The sequence below is a fragment of the Haliotis rubra genome, unplaced genomic scaffold (assembly GCF_003918875.1).
Source record: "Haliotis rubra isolate DU_JTF1 unplaced genomic scaffold, ASM391887v1 Scf543, whole genome shotgun sequence".
Lineage (NCBI taxonomy): Eukaryota > Metazoa > Mollusca > Gastropoda > Lepetellida > Haliotidae > Haliotis > Haliotis rubra.
This window is the reverse complement of record NW_025767239.1, coordinates 605,224-630,468: the sequence shown is the minus strand read 5'-3', so window position 1 is coordinate 630,468 and position 25,245 is coordinate 605,224. Positions and strand designations below refer to the sequence as shown.

The following is a 25,245-nucleotide window of genomic DNA, read 5'->3' as shown; positions in this document are numbered from 1 at the left end:
TGGCAGGGCACCCTAAGCCCCCTAACCCACCTGTCCCATCCTACTGAGGCACCCGAATTTCACCAACCCCCTTATCGACACACACCAAGCACACGGACACACCCTCACACACACCCACACACACACACACACACACACACACACACACACACACACACACACACACACACACACACACACACACTCAGCTCACACACATCACACACACACACACACACACACCAGCTACAGGCACACACACACCTACAGAGGCATCCCTAGCTCCCATACCCCTAGCTCTTGGGCCCCTAACCACAGAGGCACCCCTACCGAGGCACCCCCCAGCTCTCGGGCCCGTCGGTCCTCCCTCCATTTCTGTATGAGTTTCATCATCTTGTCACTGGACTCCTGCTGTTTTTGTGGATTCATGTGCTCAAACTCTCCAGCATTGAGCCGGTGACCAAACACCTCCATCTAGTAACATAGATATCATTAGTTACCACTTTAAAACATACATGTATATTGAGCAGGTGCTTCCATTTGCTTACATAGAGCTAACTGAGCTTTCCTCAGTGCATTCATGCATGGGATCAGGCGGTAAGGCTAGCTAACTTGTTTAACACATGTCATTGTGTCCCAGTTGTGTGAGTCGATACTCATGCTGTTGATCACTGGATTGTCTGGTCCAGAGTCAATTATTTACCGACTGCCGCCATATAGCCGGAATATTGCTGAGTGCGGCAAGAAAGAAACAAGACAATTACAGTATCACATAGCTTACATACTAGAGTGTGTTGAATTCCTCGTTGTTTCAAGTAAATCTCAGCCTAAAGTCATAAGATCAAATGTAAACACACACACAAACATGACACAGATGTCGCATTCTGTATCCTGGCCTAAACACTATGTTATGACATGTTGACTGGCCTGATCAAACCACTAACAAGTGACTTGACAAGTAACTAAAGTTAAAGTCTGTCTGACAGACAGTAGGTTATGACTGTTGTGATGATGTTTTGTTGGTGATGTTTTACATTCTCAACAGAAAAGAGAGGGGAAATAGAGTGGATAGAGACCACTTTCCATTCAAGAAGTGTCCTCTGTTGGAAGACTGAAGGACAGTACGTCAAGACATAGTCCACAAATATCAGACTCTACTGTCTACCAATGGTGTTGTTATGTAAACCTTCCTGATCAAAAGAATTTTTAAAAATAAATAAGTGTGTACTGTCATCCTGCACATTTACCTGAGCTCTCTTGAGGTCGTCCACATTCTGTCTGATGTAGCCTTCCGTCTCCTCATCCAGCTCTTGACCCTCATCTCCCTCGCCATGGGCAACTGGATATATAAGGCATACAGCACAGTTAACATAGGGGGTGAGTGAGTGAGTTTGGTTTTATACTGCTTTTAGCAATATTCCAGCAATATCACAGCAGGGGACACCAGAAATGGGCTTCACACATTGTACCCATATGGGGAATAGAACCTGCAAGTTGTATGTTCCCCAGGGAGTTGAGATTGATAATACAATGTGCTATTTGAGTTTGACATCCAGTGACCGAGGGAATATCAAAGCGCCTTGAGCAGCTGAGCTGGATATTGGTGCCATACAAATATTAGCATAATAATAATAGCCCGGTTCACAGCGTGGTGAGCCAACTATTTAACCTCTTGGCTACCCCACCACCCCACATAGGCGTGTGTAGCATGGGGCACTTACCACAGGAGTAAGTGGGTGAGTGGGTGGGTGGATGTGTGACTGGGTGGTTGGATGCATGAATGAGAGTGGTGTAGGTGGGTGGATGTGTGACTGAGAGTGAGTGGTGTACGTGGGTTGATGTGTGACTGGGAGTGAGTGGGTGGGTGTGTGGGTGAAACAGTGGGTTGGTGGATGTGTGAGTGGGTGGTTGGATGCATGAATGAGAGTGGTGTAGGTGGGCGGCTGGATGTGTGAGTGGGTGGTTGGATGCATGAATGAGAGTGGTGTAGGTGGGCGGCTGGATGTGTGAGTGGGTGGTTGGATGCATGAATGAGAGTGGTGTAGATGGGCGGCTGGATGTGTGAGTGGGTGGTTGGATGCATGAATGAGAGTGGTGTAGATGGGCGGCTGGATGTGTGAGTGGGTGGGTGGGTGGGTGAAACAGTGGGTTGGTGGATGAGTGACTTAGTAAGTGAGTGAGTGGGTTTGGGTGGGTTAGTAGGTAAGTGAGTGGGTGGGTAGGTGGATGAGTGAGTGAGTTGATGGATGTCTGATTGAGTGGGAGAGTGGATGCATTTGACACCCCACTCCCACTGAATGATTGAGAATGCCTTTTACATCTGTACTGGCAATATTCCAGCACAATCACGTCAAGGACATATTCACACATTGTCAGGAATCAATCCCAATCTCAAAGCATGATGAGCAAACACTTTAACCACTTGGCCACCATATTATGCTATGTAAACAAAATGTTACTTCCAACGGGGGGTTCCTGTTTTGCCGGACGCTCGTGTTATAGATAAAAATTCACTGATGCATGATAATCCTTTAAACAATAGGGTATTAACTTATAGTCTGTTTCGGCCTAAGAAAGTACACACTGTAGCTTCATCTCGATATTTCATATTTCACCAATTCAACATTTTTGGTACATTTTATCTTCATGATAAAATTCATAAATACATATTTCGTACATTTTCAGAAAAGAGAAAATGGTAACTGAAGACATAAATAAATATGCATAACTATTTTCTGAACTGAACTTGATCTTGATGGTGGTTGTGTGTGTTCCTGGAACTGCTGAGAACATCACTGATGGTGTGGGCCGTTGCAGGACAACCTGTCTTACAACATTTCAAATGAACTCGGTCCCTTTTTGTGCTCTTAACCCTAAAGTTGTGACCTAGATAGATTAAGTGTCAACCTACCTCCCCTCGAATTTGGAATGTTAACTTGAGCGTTTGCCATTTTGCAATGAGCGAACCATGTCTACATTCTCTATATACAGGCACAACTTCAGAAATAATCATTGGAATAAGCTTCACTCAATTCAGCTAATATAATTCGATTTAACTAAAATCAGTTACTAGAAATCGAGTTCACTCAAAACATATTGGTGCCTTGTAATTAATGAGTTTGAACTCAGTCTGCCAAAGGCTCATGTCCCCCAAATGACTATAGGTGACAACTAATCACTGAAAACAGACTATAGCCGGCAAACTAGCGGACCGTTACTCTTAATTCGTTATCATCACATCAGCTGTCCGGCAAAGTGGGGTATAACCCTTCCAACCACTAAAACATTCTGTACCGAAATGTACTCACTCCTGTTCATGCTCCGTTTGACCTTGGTCAAGAAGTCGATCACCGCCTTCTCCCCATGCCCTGCGGGGGTCAACTGGCGAGATGGGGTGCGGGGGGAGACCTCATGTATGACGGGAAGGGAAGACACATGGGAGGCAGGAGTCGGTGGGGGAGGTAGTAAGACTCGACTGAAAAAGATTTCCTTCAGTGTATTCAAATAATTTATGGTTGTGACAAGTGCATTTCAACTAAATGACCTTTTAGTAACAGGGTATTTTCCTAACAACTTACCTCATGTATGATCCAATACTGTACATGGAAGGTGCAGGAGATTTCTGAAACCAATGTTCGAACAGCTTTAATTCATCAGAATTATTTCAACTTCCTGTTTTGCAAACCACATTCCAGTTACAGCTGAAGTTGATAACAAAGTGTCATAATGTATTATGAATAAATATTCATATAACTTCATGTTTCTTTTTAAAAAAGAAAAGAAAAGAATTACCAGGTAAGAAAATGAAATGAGGCTTCCAAAGATTGTAGATTGTGTCCATATCATCTTATCAGCTATAAATACAATCTGTTATACCATATAGTTTTGTATTTCACTTTTGTGAAATGATAATGTAAATCTTCATTCTCAGTCAAAGACAAAATCACATATAATAATTACAGCATAATGAACATAATTACCCCAGATAACCCGATCTCTGTGAAGCACTAGATGGTAAATAGTCACATGACTTATCCCCCGCGTGCCCATTTTCTGCCGGGTGAACAGAGGCAACTTTGAAGAAACTCACTTGCCTAAGGTGAGACCAAACGTGTCACATGTGCTTCATTGTAGGGCAGGACAGAAGTCCTAGAAATGCATCGAAGGACTCTCCATGACCAGTGTTGCTTAATTTTGAGATTTGTGACCTCTATGCTTGATTGAGTTGAGTTTTACGCCGCACTCAGCAATATTCCAGCTATATGGCGGCGGTCTGTAAATAATCGAATCCGGGCCAGACAATCCAGTGATCAACAGCATGAGCATCAATCTGCGCAACTGGGAACCGATAACATGTGTCAACAAAGTCAGCGAGCTTGACCACCCGATCCCGTTAGTCGCCTCTTACGACAAGCATGGGTTACTGAAGGTACATTCTAACCCGGATCTTCACGGGTGACCTCTATGCACAAGACCACACACAACCACAAATGTAATCATATATTTAACAGATTTACAAAACATATGTCTAGAGTGCCTGAAATGCCACAGAGACAACTTCCTCCACAGAATACATCCTGAAATACATACAGGCTTCTGTTGTCTCTTGAGGGCCTCCATCTCCATCTTCAGCCTCTCGATCTCGTCCTGGGCCTGCCGCTCACCATCCATGCGCTGACGTCTCTCCTGCAGTCAACAGACAAGAAACATTGTCAAAAGAGATATTACAGCAAAATTACATCTTGTGTGATATCACATGATATCTTGGGTGAGACAGAGCAATGTCTTGAGTGAGTCCATTTGATATCTTAAACGAGACCATAAGACATCTTGTGCGAGATCAAGTGATATTTTGAGAGCATCCAAGAAACACAAATGATAACCTTCTTCATAATCTAAAACATTTTTAAAGAAGGATTTAATGTTTGGAATTTGGAGAGAATTTTAAGATTAATAGAGTCACCTCAAACAGCTGCTCCTCCAGCTGAATGCGTTCCTGCTCCACTCGCGTTCTTTCAGCTGCAGCAGCTCGCATAAACTCATCCTCATCCTCCCTATAACACACCATTAAGCATGTATACAGACACTGTTACTCTACATTTAATAAACCCATGAAGAACCAGGTTAGAATTGATCTTCAGTAACCCATGCTAGGCGACTAACGGGATCGGGAGGTCAGGCTTGCTGACTTGGTTGACACATGTCATCGTATCCCAATTGCGAAGATCGATGCTCATGCTGTTAATCACTGGATTGTCTGGTCCAGACACGATCATTTACAGACCGTTGTCATATAGCCAGAATATTTCTGAGTGCGAGGTTAAACAACAATCAATCAATATGACATTTAGTACATTTCAACGTAAACCAATTCTGTGAAAAATGGAATCAGTTTTTGTACAAACCTCCTCTCCCTCTCCTCCATGTCCTTTTTTGGCCTGTTCAGCATCTCTCTGCTGCTGTAGCAACCTGATGAGGATGCAAGAGTAAGTAAGTCACAAAGTTAGCATTACACAAATGCATTTCATGTGATGTCATGATGGGATCATGATACAGATCAGTCATGACATCCTTCCTCACTGTATGCATGGCAACAGCACACGTTTGATGGATTGATAATAATAATCATAATAATAATAATAATGTCCATTTGTATGGCGCCATTTCCACACACTAGTGTATGCTCATGGCGCCCCGTGTGTACAGCTAAAAAACTGCAGCAATTGTACAAGTCATTCGTAATATTTCCTGAAAAGATGTGTCTTCAATGAAGATTTAAATAAGTCAAGAGATTTTGCTGTTTTGATGGTTATGGGAAGACTGTTCCACAGTGAAGGAGCAGCATAGCTGAATGATCTGTGACCATAGTTCTTGAGATGAACAGGGGGTTTTGCTAGGAGGAACTGTTGGTGTGATCTCAGCTGTCATGGTGGTGTGTACACTGAGATGAGTTCAGAGAGGTACTGAGGCGCTAGGTCATGTAGACATTGGAACACAATGGTGAAGGTCTTGAATTCGATTCTGGCTTGGATGGGCAACCAGTGAAGAGACTTTAGGACAGGGGATATGTGAGATCTTTTAGATGTTAGGGATAGAATGCGGGCTGCAACGTTTTGGATTTTCTGGAGTTTTGTCAAGTGTGCAGAGCTGAGTCCAAACAGAATGCTGTTTGAATAGTCCAGTCTAGATAAAACGAGGCCCCTGACGAGAGTATGGGCTGCATCTGTTGTTAAATTATGACAAATGTTACTGATAGCTCTCAGGTGGAAGAAGCAGATTCTTGAAAGATGGTTGATCTGAGCATCAAGCTGACAGACAGCTGTGGAGTCACAAGCAAAGCTGACAGTCTCAGTCACATCGAAAGTGTGCAATAACCACAAACACAAGTTGGAAGGCAATCTGGTAACCTTAAAGGCACAATGTCACACATGTTCGACAATATTTTGGTCTATATTACATATACTGGGGCATATGCACTCACTTTAGCTTCCTATTGATGCAATAAAAGACTAATTAATCCTTACAACTTGCCTGAAATCAATAATTGAAACTTCGAGGCAAACAGCTTCCAAACACCTGCCATATATAATGGAATGTAAACAATTGCTCTGTACATCGAAAAATGTCGCACATGGTGCCGAACTGGTTTCAATTACAAGATGTGCGTGGGATATTCGGAAAGAGCGATCCAAGGGACATAACTCTATGTGTTCAATTGAAATGAAGTTTGGCTGGTAGAGGGCAGAAGAGTCGATTTAATGAAACATTACATTAATTCAATCAAACTTTTTCATTTAATATTGTAATCTAAATATGTAATTGTTTTTTTAATACATTATATGGTGGCTTCCCTGAGAGCTGATAGTTGGTATTATTGAGAAAAATGCATATTATTATTATTTTAGAGAAGTGTGGTGTGACATTGTCCCATTAACTATTTCAGGCAAAAATACATGGTTAACATCACAAAAAATTCATTGCAAGAAGAAATTTCTGTTTCAAAGCAAAGTATGTCACACTATGACTCCCGCATTATTTGGTTACTTTAACCACTATCAGTGAGTGAGCAATATTGTTTTATGCTGCTTATAACAGAATTCAGCAATATCACAGCAGAGATGGGCTTCACACCTTGTGCCCATGTGGGGAATCAAACTTGGGTCTTCGGCATGACGAGCAAATGATTTAACCATGAGGCTACTCCACCACCCCTTAACCATGAACAAGTTTATTGAATAATATTGAATTACCAGATAAACATACTGTATTTTCAATGAAGAAAAAGGTAATTGTGTTCATCCAAGTTGCGGGCGCTAAGTTGGGTGGGACGTGGGGGTGACAGAGGAGGTGGGTGGGTGAGTTTAAAGTGTCAAAGTGTAACATTTCATCCAAAAACTGAAAAGAAAATACCTTTTCCTTTTGAAATAGTTGTGTATATTGTCAATATTGGACCTACCTACCCTGCTTAATATTTAACTTGCAGCATATCTACCTCTGTTGTCACTCCAACCTCCACCCAAGTGACCCTACTCACCTCTCCCTCTCAGCCTCCCGTTCCTCCCTGGCCTTCCGTCTGTCCTGGGGCTTGGTGTAGGGAGGGACCAGGTCATTGTACCAGTGGCGCCATGGTGGGTGTTCCGCTGTTAAACACACAGCTGACTACAAATGTCTCAAAATGTAAAACATCATCCAAAGAGCCATTATAAAATCTGCACCCAAATTATTTCAAAGTTAGCTTTGAATGCAAAATGAGAGAGCAGTATCGGACCCAGATCTTCCGAGGAAGTTCTCAACAAAATCAGGTTACATAACTGAACAAATTTTATCAGTCTCATTAAAATCAGATATCTTAGATTCTTCCATCGAGGTCTAACAAAACCAAATTAGGAATACCCTGAGCAAACTTGACTTTTGAATCCAATTCCATGAAACATGTGCACCTTTCAGGTAATCAAATGTCAGTGTTATTAAACGATTCATAACCATGACAACATAATCCATCTTCAGCATCACTTTCTGTTACTGAATCAGAAATTTGGTCTGAACAAAAGAAAATCAACACAAAAAACAAATGTTCCACTGAAAGTGCACACTTTTATGTGTCGATGCCTTGGTTCTAAGAAAAACAACAGGGACAAACATGAAGCGAGACATCCTCCTGCAAGATCTGCCCTTGATCATTCAGTTTGGAGATACAGAAATAACATATGCTGCCCCATATACTTCACTTGACAAACATGAAGCGGGACATCCTCCTGCAGGATCTGCCCATGATCATTCAGTTTGGAGATACAGAAATAACATATGCTGCCCCATATACTTCACTTGACAAACATGAAGCGGGACATCCTCCTGCAGGATCTGCCCTTGATCATTCAGTTTGGAGATACAGAAATAACATATGCTGCCCCATATACTTCACTTGACAAACATGAAGCGGGACATCCTCCTGCAGGATCTGCCCATGATCATTCAATTTGGAGATACAGAAATAACATATGCTGCCCCATATACTTCACTTGACAAACATGAAGCGGGACATCCTCCTGCAGGATCTGCCCATGATCATTCAATTTGGAGATACAGAAATAACATATGCTGCCCCATATACTTCACTTGACAAACATGAAGCGGGACATCCTCCTGCAGGATCTGCCCTTGATCATTCAGTTTGGAGATACAGAAATAACATATGCTGCCCCATATACTTCACTTGACAAACATGAAGCGGGACATCCTCCTGCAGGATCTGCCCATGATCATTCAATTTGGAGATACAGAAATAAGATATGCTGCCCCATATACTTCACTTGACAAACATGAAGCGAGACATCCTCCTGCAGGATCTGCCCTTGATCATTCAGTTTGGAGATACAGAAATAAGATATGCTGCCCCATATACTTCACTTGACAAACATGAAGCGAGACATCCTCCTGCAGGATCTGCCCTTGATCATTCAATTTGGAGATACAGAAATAACATATGCTGCCCCATATACTTCACTTGACAAACATGAAGCGAGACATCCTCCTGCAGGATCTGCCCATGATCATTCAATTTGGAGATACAGAAATAACATATGCTGCCCCATATACTTCACTTGACAAACATGAAGCGGGACATCCTCCTGCAGGATCTGCCCTTGATCATTCAGTTTGGAGATACAGAAATAAGATCTGCTGCCCCATATACTTCACTTGACAAACATGAAGCGGGACATCCTCCTGCAGGATCTGCCCATGATCATTCAGTTTGGAGATACAGAAATAACATATGCTGCCCCATATACTTCACTTGACAAACATGAAGCGGGACATCCTCCTGCAGGATCTGCCCATGATCATTCAGTTTGGAGATACAGAAATAACATATGCTGCCCCATATACTTCACTTGACAATCTCTTGGCTGATTTCACATAAAGCATTTTGTTATGGAGTTTTTGACAGATCTTGTTGTTAGGAATCTAATAATAAGAGTGAAAGATCAGGCAATCTATCCCAAGACACAACTGTAGCATATTTTTAGTCATGCTTGACTACTATGACCCGGTTTCTGGTGTTGGGTCAAGATTAAGGCTTAAATGTGTTGAAAAAACCAAGAAGACAACAGGAACAAATTATATTCTAGGGGTCAAGGTCAGACACAACTGTTGTAACAGATTACCTTGTGTTGGGTCAAGGTTATGGCTTAAATACTGCCTTGTGTTAAGGAAACCAAGAAGACAAAAGGAATAAATTATATTCTGGGGGTCAAGGTGGGACACAACTGCTGTAACAGATTACCATGTGTTGGGTCAAGGTTAAGGCTTAAATACTGCCTTGTGTTAAGGAAACCAAGAAGACAAAAGGAATAAATTATATTCTAGGGGTCAAGGTCAGACACAACTGTTGTAACAGATTACCTTGTGTTGGGTCAAGGACAGGCATGGCTGCCTTCTGGTTTCGTGTTAACATGGGGTACAGCTCCTTGTAGTGATGCTTCTTTACCTAAAAGATACAAGACAATCTAAATAAGAATCACTAACACCAAGAAACAGACAACTTAATTGAAGATCAATGCACTTTGTTTGAGACAGCCTACTCAAAATTCAAAGTGAAAAATATTTTTACTTTCTCCCGAATACTATATCTGAAAGTGACTCATTGATACTGTTCATATAGTCTTATTTTATTGCTTATATAAAACATCAAACAATATAAGTGTTTGCTAACAAACAAGGTGAGTTTCACAAAACTAGACTGTAATTTATCTATGACAACATTCTGTTGGACTTATCTTATCCTCAGTCAGCAGCTTTGGATTTCACAAAACCTATTCTGCATAAACTAATAAGGTTGCTGCAAAATCTGTTTATTATAACCAATAACCAAATACTTTAGAATGTCACATAACTATTCTTTGATTGCATCTTAATGAACAAAATGAACAAATACAGTGTGAATACAGAACGGTGCCGTATATGAGTAACTAAGAAACAGGGAGTAAAGGTGAGCTACAGGCCCTACAATCACCTTCATATTGGAGCAACCGTACCTCATACTGGAGCTGTGCAACAGTCAGCCTTGGACATTCCTTTATCAGAGCATTTGCCATGGATGTGGACTAGAATGTAAACAGTATAACAGAAATGAGCACATGACATGTCCATCAGCAACAACATTCAACATTTTACAGCGAGCAGGATGGGGTGTTCTTGTAGTTTTAATTGATATTGACCAGAAACTGACCAGGGTCACTACCTGGGTGAGACACACTTCTACGTTTTCAAATAAAAATGTTATGAATTATTTCGGGAACTGGTCATTCATTATCAGCAGTATGCGAATGGGAAAATATCACATAAAGTTCATTCTAAGATGCTTCGGTGAAAGATCAAAGGCGTCGACAGTACTTTATGAGACGATAATGTGCACTTTTTGCATTACATCACATTGTAATGCCATGCTAGTCTGCCCCCTCGTAATCGAACAATTTTGCATTATGTCACAATGTAAGCGACGTCACGCTGCATGTCAGTTGCCATTGCCTCGTACAGCCTCCTACAGTAAACTACTCCGTTGCATCCCGTTTCTTGGTTTGCAGTTGCTTCACGCAGCTAATGTCACTGGTGGAAACATTACGTTTATGTTTTCCGATGTTTTAAATGTCTCAATTCGACTCACAAGTTTTCAGCGACACGGTAACGTTCGCAATGTTTACATTCCCACAATGCAATCGTGGTATGTCGCTTTGACTACTCAGCTGCATCTGAATGTACTGATCTAAACTTACGTTGGTAGTAGAAATGCGACGTTCATATTGCCCCATATGGTTTACGTTAATCACAGATGTAATTAAAATAATTTAGAGAAGATATTTTATCCGAACGTAAACAGTCATCAAACTGTTTATCATTTGTATTTTCTGGTAACGTTCGTCTTAACGTAGGGGGCAGACACATCAATAGAACAGCGCGCCAGTTAGCCCTGTGTGAGGATTCTTAATTTAGGTCACCGACACCGTCGTTTCTTTCTGCCTTAGATTAATCGTAATTATCCTTAGAAAGTATTCAATTTGGCATCTTAGAAAAGATACTGAACTATTATAACGTTAAAGCACTCGGACGCTTGCATCCTCCTGCTTTAACTATAATAATTCAAGGCGAAAGTGTGCTTTATTACACTATACATGGTGGTGGAGCGAACTGTATTTCTTAAGTAGTGGTTAGCAACGTATGATACAGTCCTAAAGTGTGTCTAACATTTTGTTCTGGTGTCCCCCACCGTGATGTTGCTGGAATATTGCTAAAAGCGGCGTAAAACCAAACTCAGTCAGTCAGTCAGTCAGTCTAACATTTTTGTCATCTTTATCATCGTTAACTCTGCACAGAGTTTTACATGTGTTCAAAATCACAGCCCCATATGAGTAAGCTCTCATTACATTTGATCAATATATGTATCAGTGCACACTAAATAACTATCGAAGACTTGAAATCCAATCAAATTACCCTGCTATTAAACGTTAGCTAGTAATAATGTGTTCCTCAGTATTCATCTAATCCATGAAGATCCAGGTAAGAAATGATCTTCATGCTTGTGGTAAGAAGCGACTAATGCGATCGGGTGGTCAGACTCGCTGACTTTGTTGACACATACCATCATATCCCAATTGCATAGATGAATGCTCATGCTGTTGATCACTGGATTGCCTGGTTCAGACTCGATTATTTACTTACCGCCATCATATGGTTGGAATGTTGCTGAGTGCGGGGTTAAATAACAACCCAACCAGACAACTCCTTTAGTCAAGCATAAGTCATATGACCCTTTGTTTTATTCAGGACAGGACAGGGTAATTTGACTGGATGTCTTTTCATTGTGTCCTGACTTAAAATATGGACCAGGTCCAGGGTGTTTATGAAAATACAATGGAGACACAATACTCTGGATAATCACTCAACCAAAAGGTATATATATATATATGTATATACTGTCAGGACAAACATGTGACTGATATCATGAGCAGCAATCTCCATGGTAACAATGACATGAATTCAACCAAGTCTGACCACCCAACCTGTTCAGTCACCTCTAACAACCAGCACAGGTTGCTGGGGAACAATTCTAATCCAGCATCTCAACAGATTCACAGATTCAAGGATGGCAGTGCCTAATAATTAACATCACCATTATCAAGTAACTAAAACATCAAAAGTTAACTGGAAAACACTGTAACAGCTCACCGATTTGGCCTCCTTCAGTTTATCCGCCATTAAGCCCAGCAGCGTGGCAGTGACAACAGACAGCCATTCCGTGGCAAACCCTGCCGCGTCCAGCCCGATCACGTACTGGTCCCACACATACAGTAATGCATCCATCTTGAGGTAACCTGGTTGTGTGACAGTATCACTCTATTTACATATGCTATTAACTGTGCACATTTATACAGTCTTCCCCTCTGATGTGTTACACTCATGATCAAGATCTGAGGATGCCTTCGTGTGTAGCTACAGGTGAACTTTCTAATCAGCCAATTGGCAACAAGGATGTAGGGACTGTTCATAATTTATGGTTAGGGGGTGACGATGATTTTAAGGGGGGTCACCTGTTTTGTTCTGGGGGGAGGGGGGGGTCAGCAACTTTGCACATAAGTATATTGATAAATAATGCTAAATATTATTGGAGGGGAGGCATGATTTAGTACATGACATGCAGGGGGACACTAACATTTGCACATAAAGTTTAGAGGGGTCATTTACATTGTGCTTCTCCATAAAAATCATCATCACCCCCCTAGAAATGAATTATGAACGGTCCCTTATAAATGAGCAAAGCTTTCAGCACTATATGTCTGATTTCTGTATCTCAGTGCCATTTTGAGATCAACAAAACACTAAGGTAACCTCCCTACTGAACTCAAATTGTCAAATCACATTCTTTAAAGAAATATGACAGTTTTCTCAAATTGAAGACTCAAATCAAAGTAAAAACCTATACTTAAGTTTGTTTCGAGAAGTCATGGCCTGATTTCTGTACCTCAATTATGAATATAATTTGGGAGTTTCTATTGCAGAAACATAAACCCACACAATGTTATTGATATATATCATACATTCTGTTATTGCTGCAGACCATGGCAAAAGGTGCACTATCAACTGTATGTTTGTTCTGTGGCATTTTTCATTTGTTATTATCAACATATCTGAATTGAGGGACTACAGATATTAATTTAATAGCACTTTTGAAAGCTGACATCTGATTGGCTGAAGATCATATAATAATTATATGACAGTTTTGGAATTTGACTATTGAATTCATTTATTATTGAAACCCTTTTTAGAATGGCCTCAACAAAAGAGGAGATAACCCATGAAATTCTATTCCAATGCCAGTTCTAAAAGCTCCTAACAGCATTCTCTTCGTCCCTGACCTCAGAATTCAGCTGTCATTTCTCCAAACTCCACTGTTCTGTGTGTTTGTGTACTATCTGCATGTCTCTGTGTGAGACTGTGTCTGTGTCTATGTGTTTGTATGTGTTTGTATGTGTCTGTGAGTGTCCATGTCCGTCTGTATATCACTGTATGTCTACTATATATACTTGACAACCAACACAAGAAATGAATAAGAAGCATTTGGACATACTGGAGCCCATATATGTTATGCTCATTAGAAGCCTCACCGACAAACATGGTCCTGATCAGCGGCCGCACCAACTCCGTCAGACCTTCCATCAGCAACACTTGTGAGCCTTTCTCCGTCGCCACAATTTTCTCTGTTACCAGAGAATGGAGAGATTTAGAAGAGCAAATCACTCTGCTGGCATGTATGGTGCTTGTGCTTGGAACAATTATTAGTTACAAGGCCTATCTTGGTGCTTCAGCACGAGTCATAAGTCTGGACCAGGCAATCCTGTGATTGACCACATGACCGTCAATCTCTACAATTTGTATGGAGGCCCATCACCTCAAGCATTGGGTGCTGAAGGCAGTTAAACATGGGCCAGGACTGGATGGTCAGACTCAATGACTTGGCTGACATGTCATCGGATCTCAATTGTGTAGACCGATGCTCATGATATCAGTCACTGGATCATCTGGTAGAGACTCGATTACTTACAGACCATTGTCATACTGGAATAATGGAACAATTAAACAACAAACAAACAAGGCCATGTATTGAATTAAGGAAAGAGGTTTTCACACAATGTGTGAAATAGCCAATGGCCCGCTGGCTTGTGGCTAGTAAAAATCCAGTCAGGCCAGTAAATATCCACAGTCACTGGCCTCACTGGCCATTGAATTTTCATGGGGTAATTTTTTTTTTAAGGAAATTTACCTGTTTGTAATCTTTTGCTTAGTTTCTACATTCAAATTTCAGGCTATTGAATTATGTTGTGGGCTAGTAGCTTTCAAGCATAGCTAGCCTGACTGGCTTAGTCTAAGCAACATTTGGAAACTATTTCGCACACTGTTTCAACATTTCACCCACATAAAACATATTTGAAGTAAATGACCCAGAAAACTGAACTGAATTGTCATACTATTTCAAAGGATGATATTGGTGTTGTCATGATACAAACCTTTAGATGGAAGACAGTTCTTGGCTATTGTTTTGCCCACTTCAGGATACAACTTCTGTAAATGTTTGGACACCTTATCGATAAATCCTTTCACTTCATCAGCATGTTCCTTCAAAACAAAATTTGAAAAAAACCTACATTTCTGTCACATTAACATCATCACATGATGGAAACATCACTGATGGTGTCTGCTGATAGGACATGTTCATTTTCTTTCAGTCCTCACACACGGTCCCAATCAACAAAGCGTTTGTAGCTCAACATCATTCATAACATTACAAACACATTGTCAATCTGGGCTCCGTTTCAAAAAGCTCTCGTAGCACTACGACTAAATCAATGTTACAGTATAGGAGGTAGGAATTCTACGAGGAAAGTTACGAGATCTTAGGCTGAGAGCTTTGTGAAACGGAGCCCTGGACCCTGCTTTCTAAACAGCTGCAAATAACATTGATATGTTTTAGTTTTATTTGATACAGACCTAGATCAAATAGAGAAATGAGAAAAAGATATTCTCTCCCAATGCGAAGCAGGCAGGGTAGCAAGTACAAAGGTTTAAGGTCTTTTGCTATGACCTTATTGGGGACCGAACAACTGACTTCTGCTTTACAGGAAGACACTCTACCTTCACTGCTCCAAAAATAATCTGGTACAATTTGTTAAAGTTTCATCAAATGTTATAAAGCCTACTCTTTAAAATGAGTTGAAACACTGAGAATTTAAAGCTGTGACCTATGTCTATAAATTGGTTCAGAGTATTGACACATAAACTTAGATATACCTTGATGTCCTCCAATACAGATTGGATTACACACTGAATACACCTACACCAACACATGCATACCTGTGAACCAGAATCTACCATGAATCCCGGCCGAGACTCCATGTACGTGAGGAACTCCTCCACCAGCTGGGCAACCAGACGACCAGACGCAGGCTCACGTCTGCAAGTAGGTTCATAATTGTTCAATGGATAAAAGAGAACTGCTGCTTTTTGGGGGGATGTAGGGTGAGAAAATAAATATGCTTTGCAGATGAGAATGTTTCTTTTGTTTGGAACAAGGGTTTTTGAGATTATGTAAATTATACTGCCCAACTGCACACAAAAGTCTGTTTGCTGCAGAATCTTTCCCGATGAAATGGCAAATAAATATACATTTGAAAGCAACAAATCGTCTTAAATGGCATGAAAGTTAGTCATTTGTTCATGCCAATTGTCACTATAATTTCAGACATTGGCATGATGAAGAGGCAAACTTATTAAACAAACGTTGTGTTGGTGTTTTAAAGTCTGTTGTAACAAGGGGGTATTCTTGTCTTCACATGGCAGCTAACAGAATGTAGACCAAATTATTTGAACTTAATGAATTACAGTCACATGAAATTGCTATTCATATTCCAACAGTACCCCACCCGTGAAGATCCGGGTTAGAATGGATCTTCAGTGACCCAGGCTTGTCATAACAGGTGACTAACGGGACCGGGTTGTCAGGTTCGCTGACTTGGATGACACATGTCATTGGTTCCCAGTTGCGCAGATCGATGCTTATGCTGTTGATCACTGGATTGTCTGATCCAGGCTGCATTATTTACAGACCACCGCCATATAGCTGGAATATTGCTGAGTGCGGCGTAAAACTAAACTCACTCACTCACTCCAACAGTACCCAGCCAAGGGAAACAACTGCATTTTTGTCCAATGTACAAATACAACAACAATGATGTCTTCATGCTGTCAAGAATTCCCAGTTGTATTTGAGATGATGAACAATAACAAAAATTGATAATATCGCCATTTGTTTTAATCTTGATAGAATTCTTAGCATCCTGACATGTGAAACAGATTCAAAATAAAGTTTCGGGTGGTGAACAGGCCTTGGGTATATATAATACATCAAGGATGGGTTGCTACCAACCAAATCAGTAAAAGAGGTATGTTATCACCATGTTTTACCTGGACAGAGTGTTTGAGGCCACTTGTACGAACGGCACTGCCAGAAAGTGGTCTGTATCCTGTAAACGCTTATGTGTTTTCTGTCGAGCATGGTGGTAGGACAACACTGCCTTCATTGCATAGAATGCCCCTGCATAGAAAATAAAGGTGACTTTTCTGACATTTATTTGTTGTGAAACATCAATACTGAGAGCATTAAAACTGACTGATTATTCATTTTGTTTGTTTGTGTATGAGTAAGATTAAAGACCCAAGTGGGTGGTTGAATGATTTAACGAGTGGTTGAGTGGATGGTTGACGGCTTGGTTGAGTGAGTGAGTCAGTGTGTGAGTGAGTGAGTTAAGATTTACAGTCACATCGGAAATATTTCAGCCATATCGTGACTAAAACAAGTTTAGAATTCACCATAAATACATGTAAATTATAACAACCTGTCATTGAAGGACAGTAAAACCAACTAGAATATCACAGTATCAAGAAGTAAAACTAGCATCTCTCTCTAAAACTGGATTTCAAATAAGGACAATACAATATTAAAATTGGCTATATGTCGCCAACAACTGAAGGTAGATCACCATACTAGTGACCATGGGGACTTACAGTGCCTGTGCTACCTGCATAGACCCTAGTTGGATTTACACCATCCCTTCAGCTGTTGGCGACTCACTACAGTAGGAAATATTTAGCCAAACTTTAAAAGAACAAAAATACTATGTTACAAAAATCTGGTAAGTTTAAATTTAACTTGGAAAGTTTTGGGACTTATGTATCCAAGTGTGTGAGTGAGTGAGTGAGGTTTACAATGTAAACATTCTGTAAAAGACACAGAATACATTTATCTGAGTTATCTCCCCTGGTCAGGAACTCAAGTCTTTGTAGCATGAAGCATTGTATAGCTTTGTCAGTAGACTAATGCTTAGTCTTGGAATATATATAAGTTTGATAGTAACAAACAAGCCCATTTAAATTGAAAAGGAGCCCCGGAGAGACCAGAGATTCATAGGCTAAGAACATCTGCATTGGGGTTACACATGCTGGGGTCATTATCAATTAGAAGTCACATCATACAAACATCAGATAACGGTATTTAGTGACTGGCATTTATTGGCGCTCCTGTTAAGCCCTGTCCTATCTCCATGATGCCATCAACTCATGTGGGCCAAATTATCCTACATCACCAGTGGCTGAAGGGATGGTGTAAATCCAGCTAGGCTCCATGCAGGTAGCAAAAGTAATGTACGTCCCCATGGTTCCTAGTATGGTGATCTACCTTCAGATGCTGGCGATCTATAGCCTGTGTTTTATATTGTATAGTCTTCTTTAATTACACTGTTTTAGTTTTACATTCTAGTTTTATGTTCATAGCTGTGATACTCTAGTGTTTTTACTGTCCATCTTCGACAGGTGTAACTCTTCACAATGTTTTCATTTTTGTTTTGTATAAATTGTTTTCATCACGATATGGCTAAAATTTTGCCGATGTGACGTTAAATATTAACTCACTCACTCACTCATGTGGGCCAGTCAAGCCCCCCTTCTGCCTAACAGTTTACAGTTGGGAAACTTGCAGATGACCAGACTAGATGACCAAGGTGCAAGATCTATCTGGAACACCAACAAAATTATTTATGAATGTGAACTTATCTCCAAATTCAAAAGTTTCCAGTTGTATAATATGTGAAGAGGATATAGATAAGCCCCTTTTTTAAACAAACTGTTCAATGGAAGTGAAAATACCAGCGTCTGTCTAATGCTTGAAGATATTTTCGGTAATTCTGGATACTAGATCATCCTCACTAGATTTCACCTTGCATGCCTCAATCACATCACGAAGGTAAACAGATTTCATTCTGAGATGCTGTGCCTTTTCATTTTGGTTCTTCATGAGTGGGCGACTAATGGGGCCGGGTGGTCAGACTCGCTGACTTGGTTGACACATGTCATCGTATCCCAACTGCGTAGATTGATGCTCATGCTGTTGATCACGGGATTGTCTTGTCCAGGCACGATTATTTACAGACCACCGCCATATATGGAATATTGCTGAATGCCGTGTAAGACCAACTCACTCACTGATTATTCATGAGAGCTACGTGTTACTGTTGCTTCGTTTGTTTTGTGAAGTTCTTTATACACAAATGGTACAATTTCAAATGTCAAAGATTACCACTCCCAATTAGGTAACAATACAGCATGTCATTTCCCTTCAGGTAAGACATGATACCAATTCATTGGTTTGGACGTATTTCTTCTATTCGTAGTTTTTCAAGTCCTACTTTTATGGCTTTCTCGATATCTTCATTTCTGTTCATATTCACTGTGTTTAATTTGCTAGCACAAAAAAAACTGTTTCTGAAACAAATCCCGGCATATGAACAAAGGAGAGATAGTAATGCCTTGATCAAATCAATGAGATTGAACCTGTGCACAAATAGGTCCCTACCATATGTTGACCCAGAGTTTTACTGTAGAGCAATTAAATAAAGTGAGATACTCAAAACACACCAGAGCTTCACACAATAATCCTATACCTGGAACAAAAAATAGTCCTTGTCTTAATTACAATTAAAACCCTAACCACATTAACAATTGGGCTGCTATGTGTGGATGCAAGTCAGGCAGTGAAACAAATCAGGGCTCGATTTAAGAGATGTTAACCTACTTGCACCAGGTGCAACCTAAGATAAAAACCTAGTTGCACCAGCCAAATTCCAGTTGCACTGCTTTTATTGCAATATGTAATGTAAGAAATATGGTATTGAATGATTTAGATGTTTTATTGAGAGTTTACCCACTCAAAAATTGAGTTGCACCAGGTGCAAGTTCAGTTAATAGCTATATTGCACTTTGTAATATTGGGTTGCACCCGTGCAAGTAACAAAGTACTAAATCGAGCCCTGCAAATACTTTTTACAACATAACATTCAAGAGGAACCTTTCCCCAACATTTTGCTTGATTTGTCTCTTCAAGACCAGAAACTGTACACAAGGCCTCAACTATAGCTTCAAGTCACCCAATGTGCTTGTTAATTAAGAGTTGACAGATGATTCTTGCAGATGTTAACAGACCCTGAACCTGAGGAAATCTAGACTTGCTTTATTTAGGGCCTTTGACTGCAGAGAGGGCTTAGCAGTAGAGAAAATAATGTGGTTCAGGGACTGTGAGACAGACTACTTTGTCAGGTACTCAGGTACTTACACTGACCTGAGCGAGATGGATTTGATCAAGGGAGGTAACTCACAACTACACTTCTCTAATGTGTAATGTGGGCATTGTTTCAGATACCAAGTTGTGGAATAACTAGTGTAGAAACTGATACATGCTCCATGTGTTTAATGTTCCTCTCATTTACAGATGCTATGTGTTCCTTACTCACATTTCTCCTATGACCAAGGGCAGACAACTCTCAAGACCATGTATCAGTTATGACAGTTCAGCAGTAGAGACACTACACACAGCATAAATACACTGATGTCATAAAAATCAAAAACAAAGAGTTGATTGTGTGGTATAACCTTCGAACTGGTTACTTGATTTGTTCACCCATTCAGAACCCCGATAACTGGTACATTTCATACCGTGATCAGGTCTCTAGTGTAATCACACATGTTGTTTGTCTGGAGTGAGAGGACAGGGCAGAAGCAGGAGGCCTTGGCACATTGTGGGGTCTTGGGGAGTGGTGGGGGAGGCTCGTATGAGTTAATATTTAACACTAGTGACAGCGAGAGATCAACTGATAATCACAAGCACTGTGCTGGCTTGTGAATTCAGCAGATTGGTACAGACCCTGAAGCTGTGGAAGTCTAGACTTGCCACATTTTCTAGACTTGTGTGGGCTTTCTTGGATATATTTGATTCAGTGTCTGTACCACAGACTATGATGCTACTGTACATCATAATGTAGGCATTTGTTTAAGTAGGAGTCCCCTCACAACATCTTCCGGACCACAGAACTCACCAACAGATCCCTGGATGTCTGCAAACGTCGACTCAGATGCCAACAACTGCTCACATTTCTGAGAGATCTCGAGGTCATCAGGTGATATGGCAGCACGAGGATCTCTGTTAAGAATATCTATATACTCCTTCCTCACTGAAAAAAATAGCATGACACATGATATACGCGAGAAGGATTGTTTTGTAGCAAGAACCTGTTTATTCTAAAGCATATATGATAAATATACAAGATGTTTACATTGAGGACATCTGCATATTCATCAAAGACAGTCAGCCCATCCCATAATTCCTCAAGACTAAAGAACATGGAAATCTGCATAAGAAGAGAGATACTGGCTGTGTTTCAACTAGTTAAGAATGGTTGACATTGAAGAGGACATCTGGTGAAAATCTGAATATTTTGATAGTGTGATTCAATAGTATTTAATCAGGGGTGGAAATAACCCATTGCCAGTGTTTTTTTCTGTCGGGCAAGCAAATTCGTATATCACACTGTACCGGTGTCCAGTTGACTTTCCAATATTAATTATGTTGTTTATTTAAAAAATCAACAAGAAAATGGATGGTATAGTGGAAAAATTATCAGGGCAAGTGATTTCACATGTGCCACTGTACCGGAGTACACTAGCAATTTTAAAGTTATTTCAACCCCTGTTAATACAATTGAATTACAGAACCTGTCAATGTATATCTAGTTTGCATTTATACATAGAAAATCTGCTTTAAATGTGTAATCTGTAAATATTTCACATATGCTTTTCTGCTGTTCAGTTGTAAATATTGTGTATATAAATGTACTATAGGCCTGTGGCCTTTTAAGTACCAAATAAAGATTGATTGACCATGTGATTACAACTGAAAAATGCAATTCTTGTAGTGATTTTGATAGAGGTTTTGTATTTGTAAGAACAACATGCCTGTCCTTGTGATGATAAAATCTGAAGAGGAATTTGGGTTTCATTAATGAATCTATACATAATGACAACTTCATGGTAAGTGGAACTATCTGGATTAAAATGTGATAATTTTTCTTAGGCAGACCCTTACATTAGTAAAACAGTTCTAGACTAACACCTGCTCTCTGAAAATCCATACAATTTTGATAGAATTAAATTGATAGAATCAAACTCCACTTAAACAGAAAGTTACCATAGTGAGATGGAAGGTTCTGAGAAAATCTGGACTTGCTTCACTGAGTGCTTTCTCATTACAGAAAGAGCTGAGTGAAAGGGAAAATAATGTAGTTCAGGGACTATAACACAGGCTAAAACAATTCCTACAGACCACTATAAATTCATTGCAGGGAAAGAAACCTTTCAAACTGTCCAACTAGATCACACTACCAGTGAGTGGACAATAATTAGTGGTCCTGTCTGTATTTCACTGGTCCAAAATAACATTCGTAGATTTACTTAACTATCAATACAAAATCCATTGGCCACCAGGACTATTGCAAACGGTACCCTGCAAACTTATCGTTTAGTGGTCCTGATGACTTTTTTAAAAGCCAGGGTCCCCAGGACCAGCATAAATTTCGCATACTGCATTGTTAAATACTTTCACCCCAAAGTAGTCCAAATAAGAAGCATTATCAGGGGTGAAAATAACTTTAAAATTGCTAGTGTACTCCGGTACAGTGGCACATGTGAAATCACTTGCCCTGAAATTTTTTCCACTATACCGGCCGTTTTCTTGTTGAAGTTTTTAAATAAACAACATAATTAACATTGGAAAGTCAACTGGATGCCGGTACAGTGTGATATACGAATTTGCTTGCCCGACAGAAAAAAACACTGGACTCGGACATTGGGCAATGGGTTATTTCCACCCCTGAGCATCTTGTTTTTTTTTTCTACTTTAAAGTTCTTAAACATGTTAAAACAAATTGCACAACTTTGAGTACATCAATTCATCTGTCGATGGATGTGATTCACCTAAAGCATGGATGTATCAAAAGAAAAAAATGTATATGGTGCATATGTATAAAAATGTTACATGCACAGTTAGTTTACTCCCTTGCATTGGGGCAATGAATTTTTCCAAAGAACCCAACATAAACTCAATCAAATACATACACTTGGGATTGTTGAGGTACAGTCTCCAGGCAAGCTGTCTAATTGCCTCTGGGAGAGGTTGATTAAAACAGACATGTAGCTTTGCCTTCATCTCAGGCCAGCGACGTAATAGACTGAGAGCACCTTCCTCTGCAGAATCAATAACAAGGTCAGACTTTGTTGAGAGCGGAAAGTCATCCATCAGCTGTTTCGCAACATCTTCATTTAGATGCTGGTCTGTCATGGAAGATACTTTCCTCGATAGGGCAGCAAATACTGACCCTGAAAAATATTTTTTTAAAAAGGCAATACATTTTCATTCCAATTAAACTATAGATTTCATGAGAGTTACACAAGAGATAAAATAAAATGAATTTAAATTATGAATAAAACTAATGTTTGGTAAAATGAGAAGGACTTCATGAATTTTGATATTTAACTTCTTGACGGCCTTGGCTAGTAGCAATATTTAACACCTGAACCTGAAATCCTAAGCAATGCTGTCAAGAAATTGGTTTCAAAAAAGTCATCATATCTGTAGCATGATGACATACAATGGATTTAAGTGATATGGAAACTGTCAGAGTGAAGTGGTGGTGTTTCACACCAGTTGCTACAAGGGGGGCAGAAGTTTCTGTTGGTGATATATTTTATCATATTTTTAATTAACATTGATTCCTTGTAATGTATCCATATTCAAACACAATTATGTATCAATACATAAATAATAGATCTGTCTTAATGAGTTGAAATGGCTTAAAATTATTGTGTAAAATGGTGCACAAGTGAGATTCATAAGTCCCATGCAGTTATTTATGATTTATGAATTCCCTGTAACCTGAAAATATCATGCAGATGGGTATATGTAGTAGAATCAAGCATATATCTTTTCAACTGAAATCTTTTCCTGCAATCTTTGAAATTCATTTTAGTCAACCAGTTGAGGGACAGTAAAAAATCCACTTATCATGATTATAGTCCTAAACTATAGTAGCATTTGAAGTCTATAATTCTGATCCAGTGGTAAATGGTTTAATTTTGCCTCAGATTTGAACGAAATAAAACAGACTTTATCAAGCAGGACCAGCTACGGATTTTAAGTGCATGAAAAATGACATTTCCACTAACTAGTTCATTTTACTGGTCTTTGATGTTACCTCCTTCAATGGCCTTGGTAGCCCTTTCCATAAAGAGTTCCTTTTCCGCTTCAGAGAGGTCAGTAAAATACTGAACATGGCTCTCTGTAAGCTGCTGCTGAATTGCATCATGGAGCTCATGAAGAAATGCATTCCATTCCTAGATTAAATTATGTCAACATTAATACCTTCAACATGAACGCTGTATATCAATTTTAACTTTTAACAACAAATGGATAAGTGATGTCTTGATGTCTTTATCAACTGATTACTTTCAATATTACAAGCGAGTCCGGTAATTCTGCGTGTCCGGTAATTCTGCGCAGCTGCAATTAGCGTACTTCCGTATCGAAGGTAACATCATCTGCTACCACATTTACGCTTGAAATCGGGACATTTCTACAAGGGCCTGGCTTTTAATCACTAAAAGTAAATAAATAACAGTAACTGACAGATAAATTGACAGTTTTATGAAAATTCGTTTTCTTCAGACTTTAAACCTTTATCTTCATTATTCATAATTGGATTTAATATGAAACACTCTTCCTTACATTGATGAAGTGATTTTTGAAAATAATCTGGCCCTAATACGCTTCCATACTTCGGATCTCCAGCTGGATGTTATGCGCTTCAGTTGCTGCGCAGAATTACCGGACAGCAAGCGATGTCGTCAGAACGCCGGTAAGGTCAACCGTATGGCATAATGCAACGTTAGAATCTTATAGTCGTCTTATGCATACCAGCATGTTCAGTCACGTAAACCACAAAAAATAAGAGACGATAGTTGCCGTGTTGCGATCAATGTGCTTAGGTGCGCGAAATTTGCCGGATGGCATGTGTATCTGATATTGCTAATTAAACGCTAACATTGGCATCGTTATCTATATTTGATTATGATTTACTTCTATATGCTATTTAAATAAATAGTTTGAGGAAAAGAGAGTTGCCTTTGACTTTGTGATATCTTCTTTACAATCCAGCAACCACTTCGGATAGCTCTTGGTCGCCATATTGTAAACAACTTCGATACCAAGGGTCTACTTGTTAGGATAGTTGTTATTGGTCAGTGCATGATTACTGTCCAATCAGCTAACCTCTTCTTCAG

General features: G+C 39.9%; 1 protein-coding gene across 1 annotated transcript; it reads right to left on the bottom strand.

Annotated features, from left to right (window-relative positions):
• Window positions 1-243: 243 nt before the first annotated feature.
• LOC124253527 lies at window positions 244-25,159 on the bottom strand. The gene is made up of 19 exons (XM_046687322.1): window positions 25,088-25,159; window positions 24,162-24,300; window positions 23,026-23,286; window positions 20,952-21,086; window positions 16,993-17,122; window positions 15,883-15,982; window positions 15,039-15,147; window positions 14,139-14,231; window positions 12,703-12,848; window positions 10,515-10,583; window positions 9,883-9,967; window positions 7,514-7,619; window positions 5,385-5,448; window positions 4,943-5,029; window positions 4,570-4,665; window positions 3,558-3,601; window positions 3,288-3,454; window positions 1,227-1,318; window positions 244-453 (listed from the first exon to the last, which is right to left on the bottom strand). The coding sequence occupies exons 1-19, from the start codon at window positions 25,148-25,150 to the stop codon at window positions 244-246; spliced, it is 2,196 nt and encodes a 731-aa protein (XP_046543278.1). The 5' UTR covers window positions 25,151-25,159.
• Window positions 25,160-25,245: the final 86 nt, after the last annotated feature.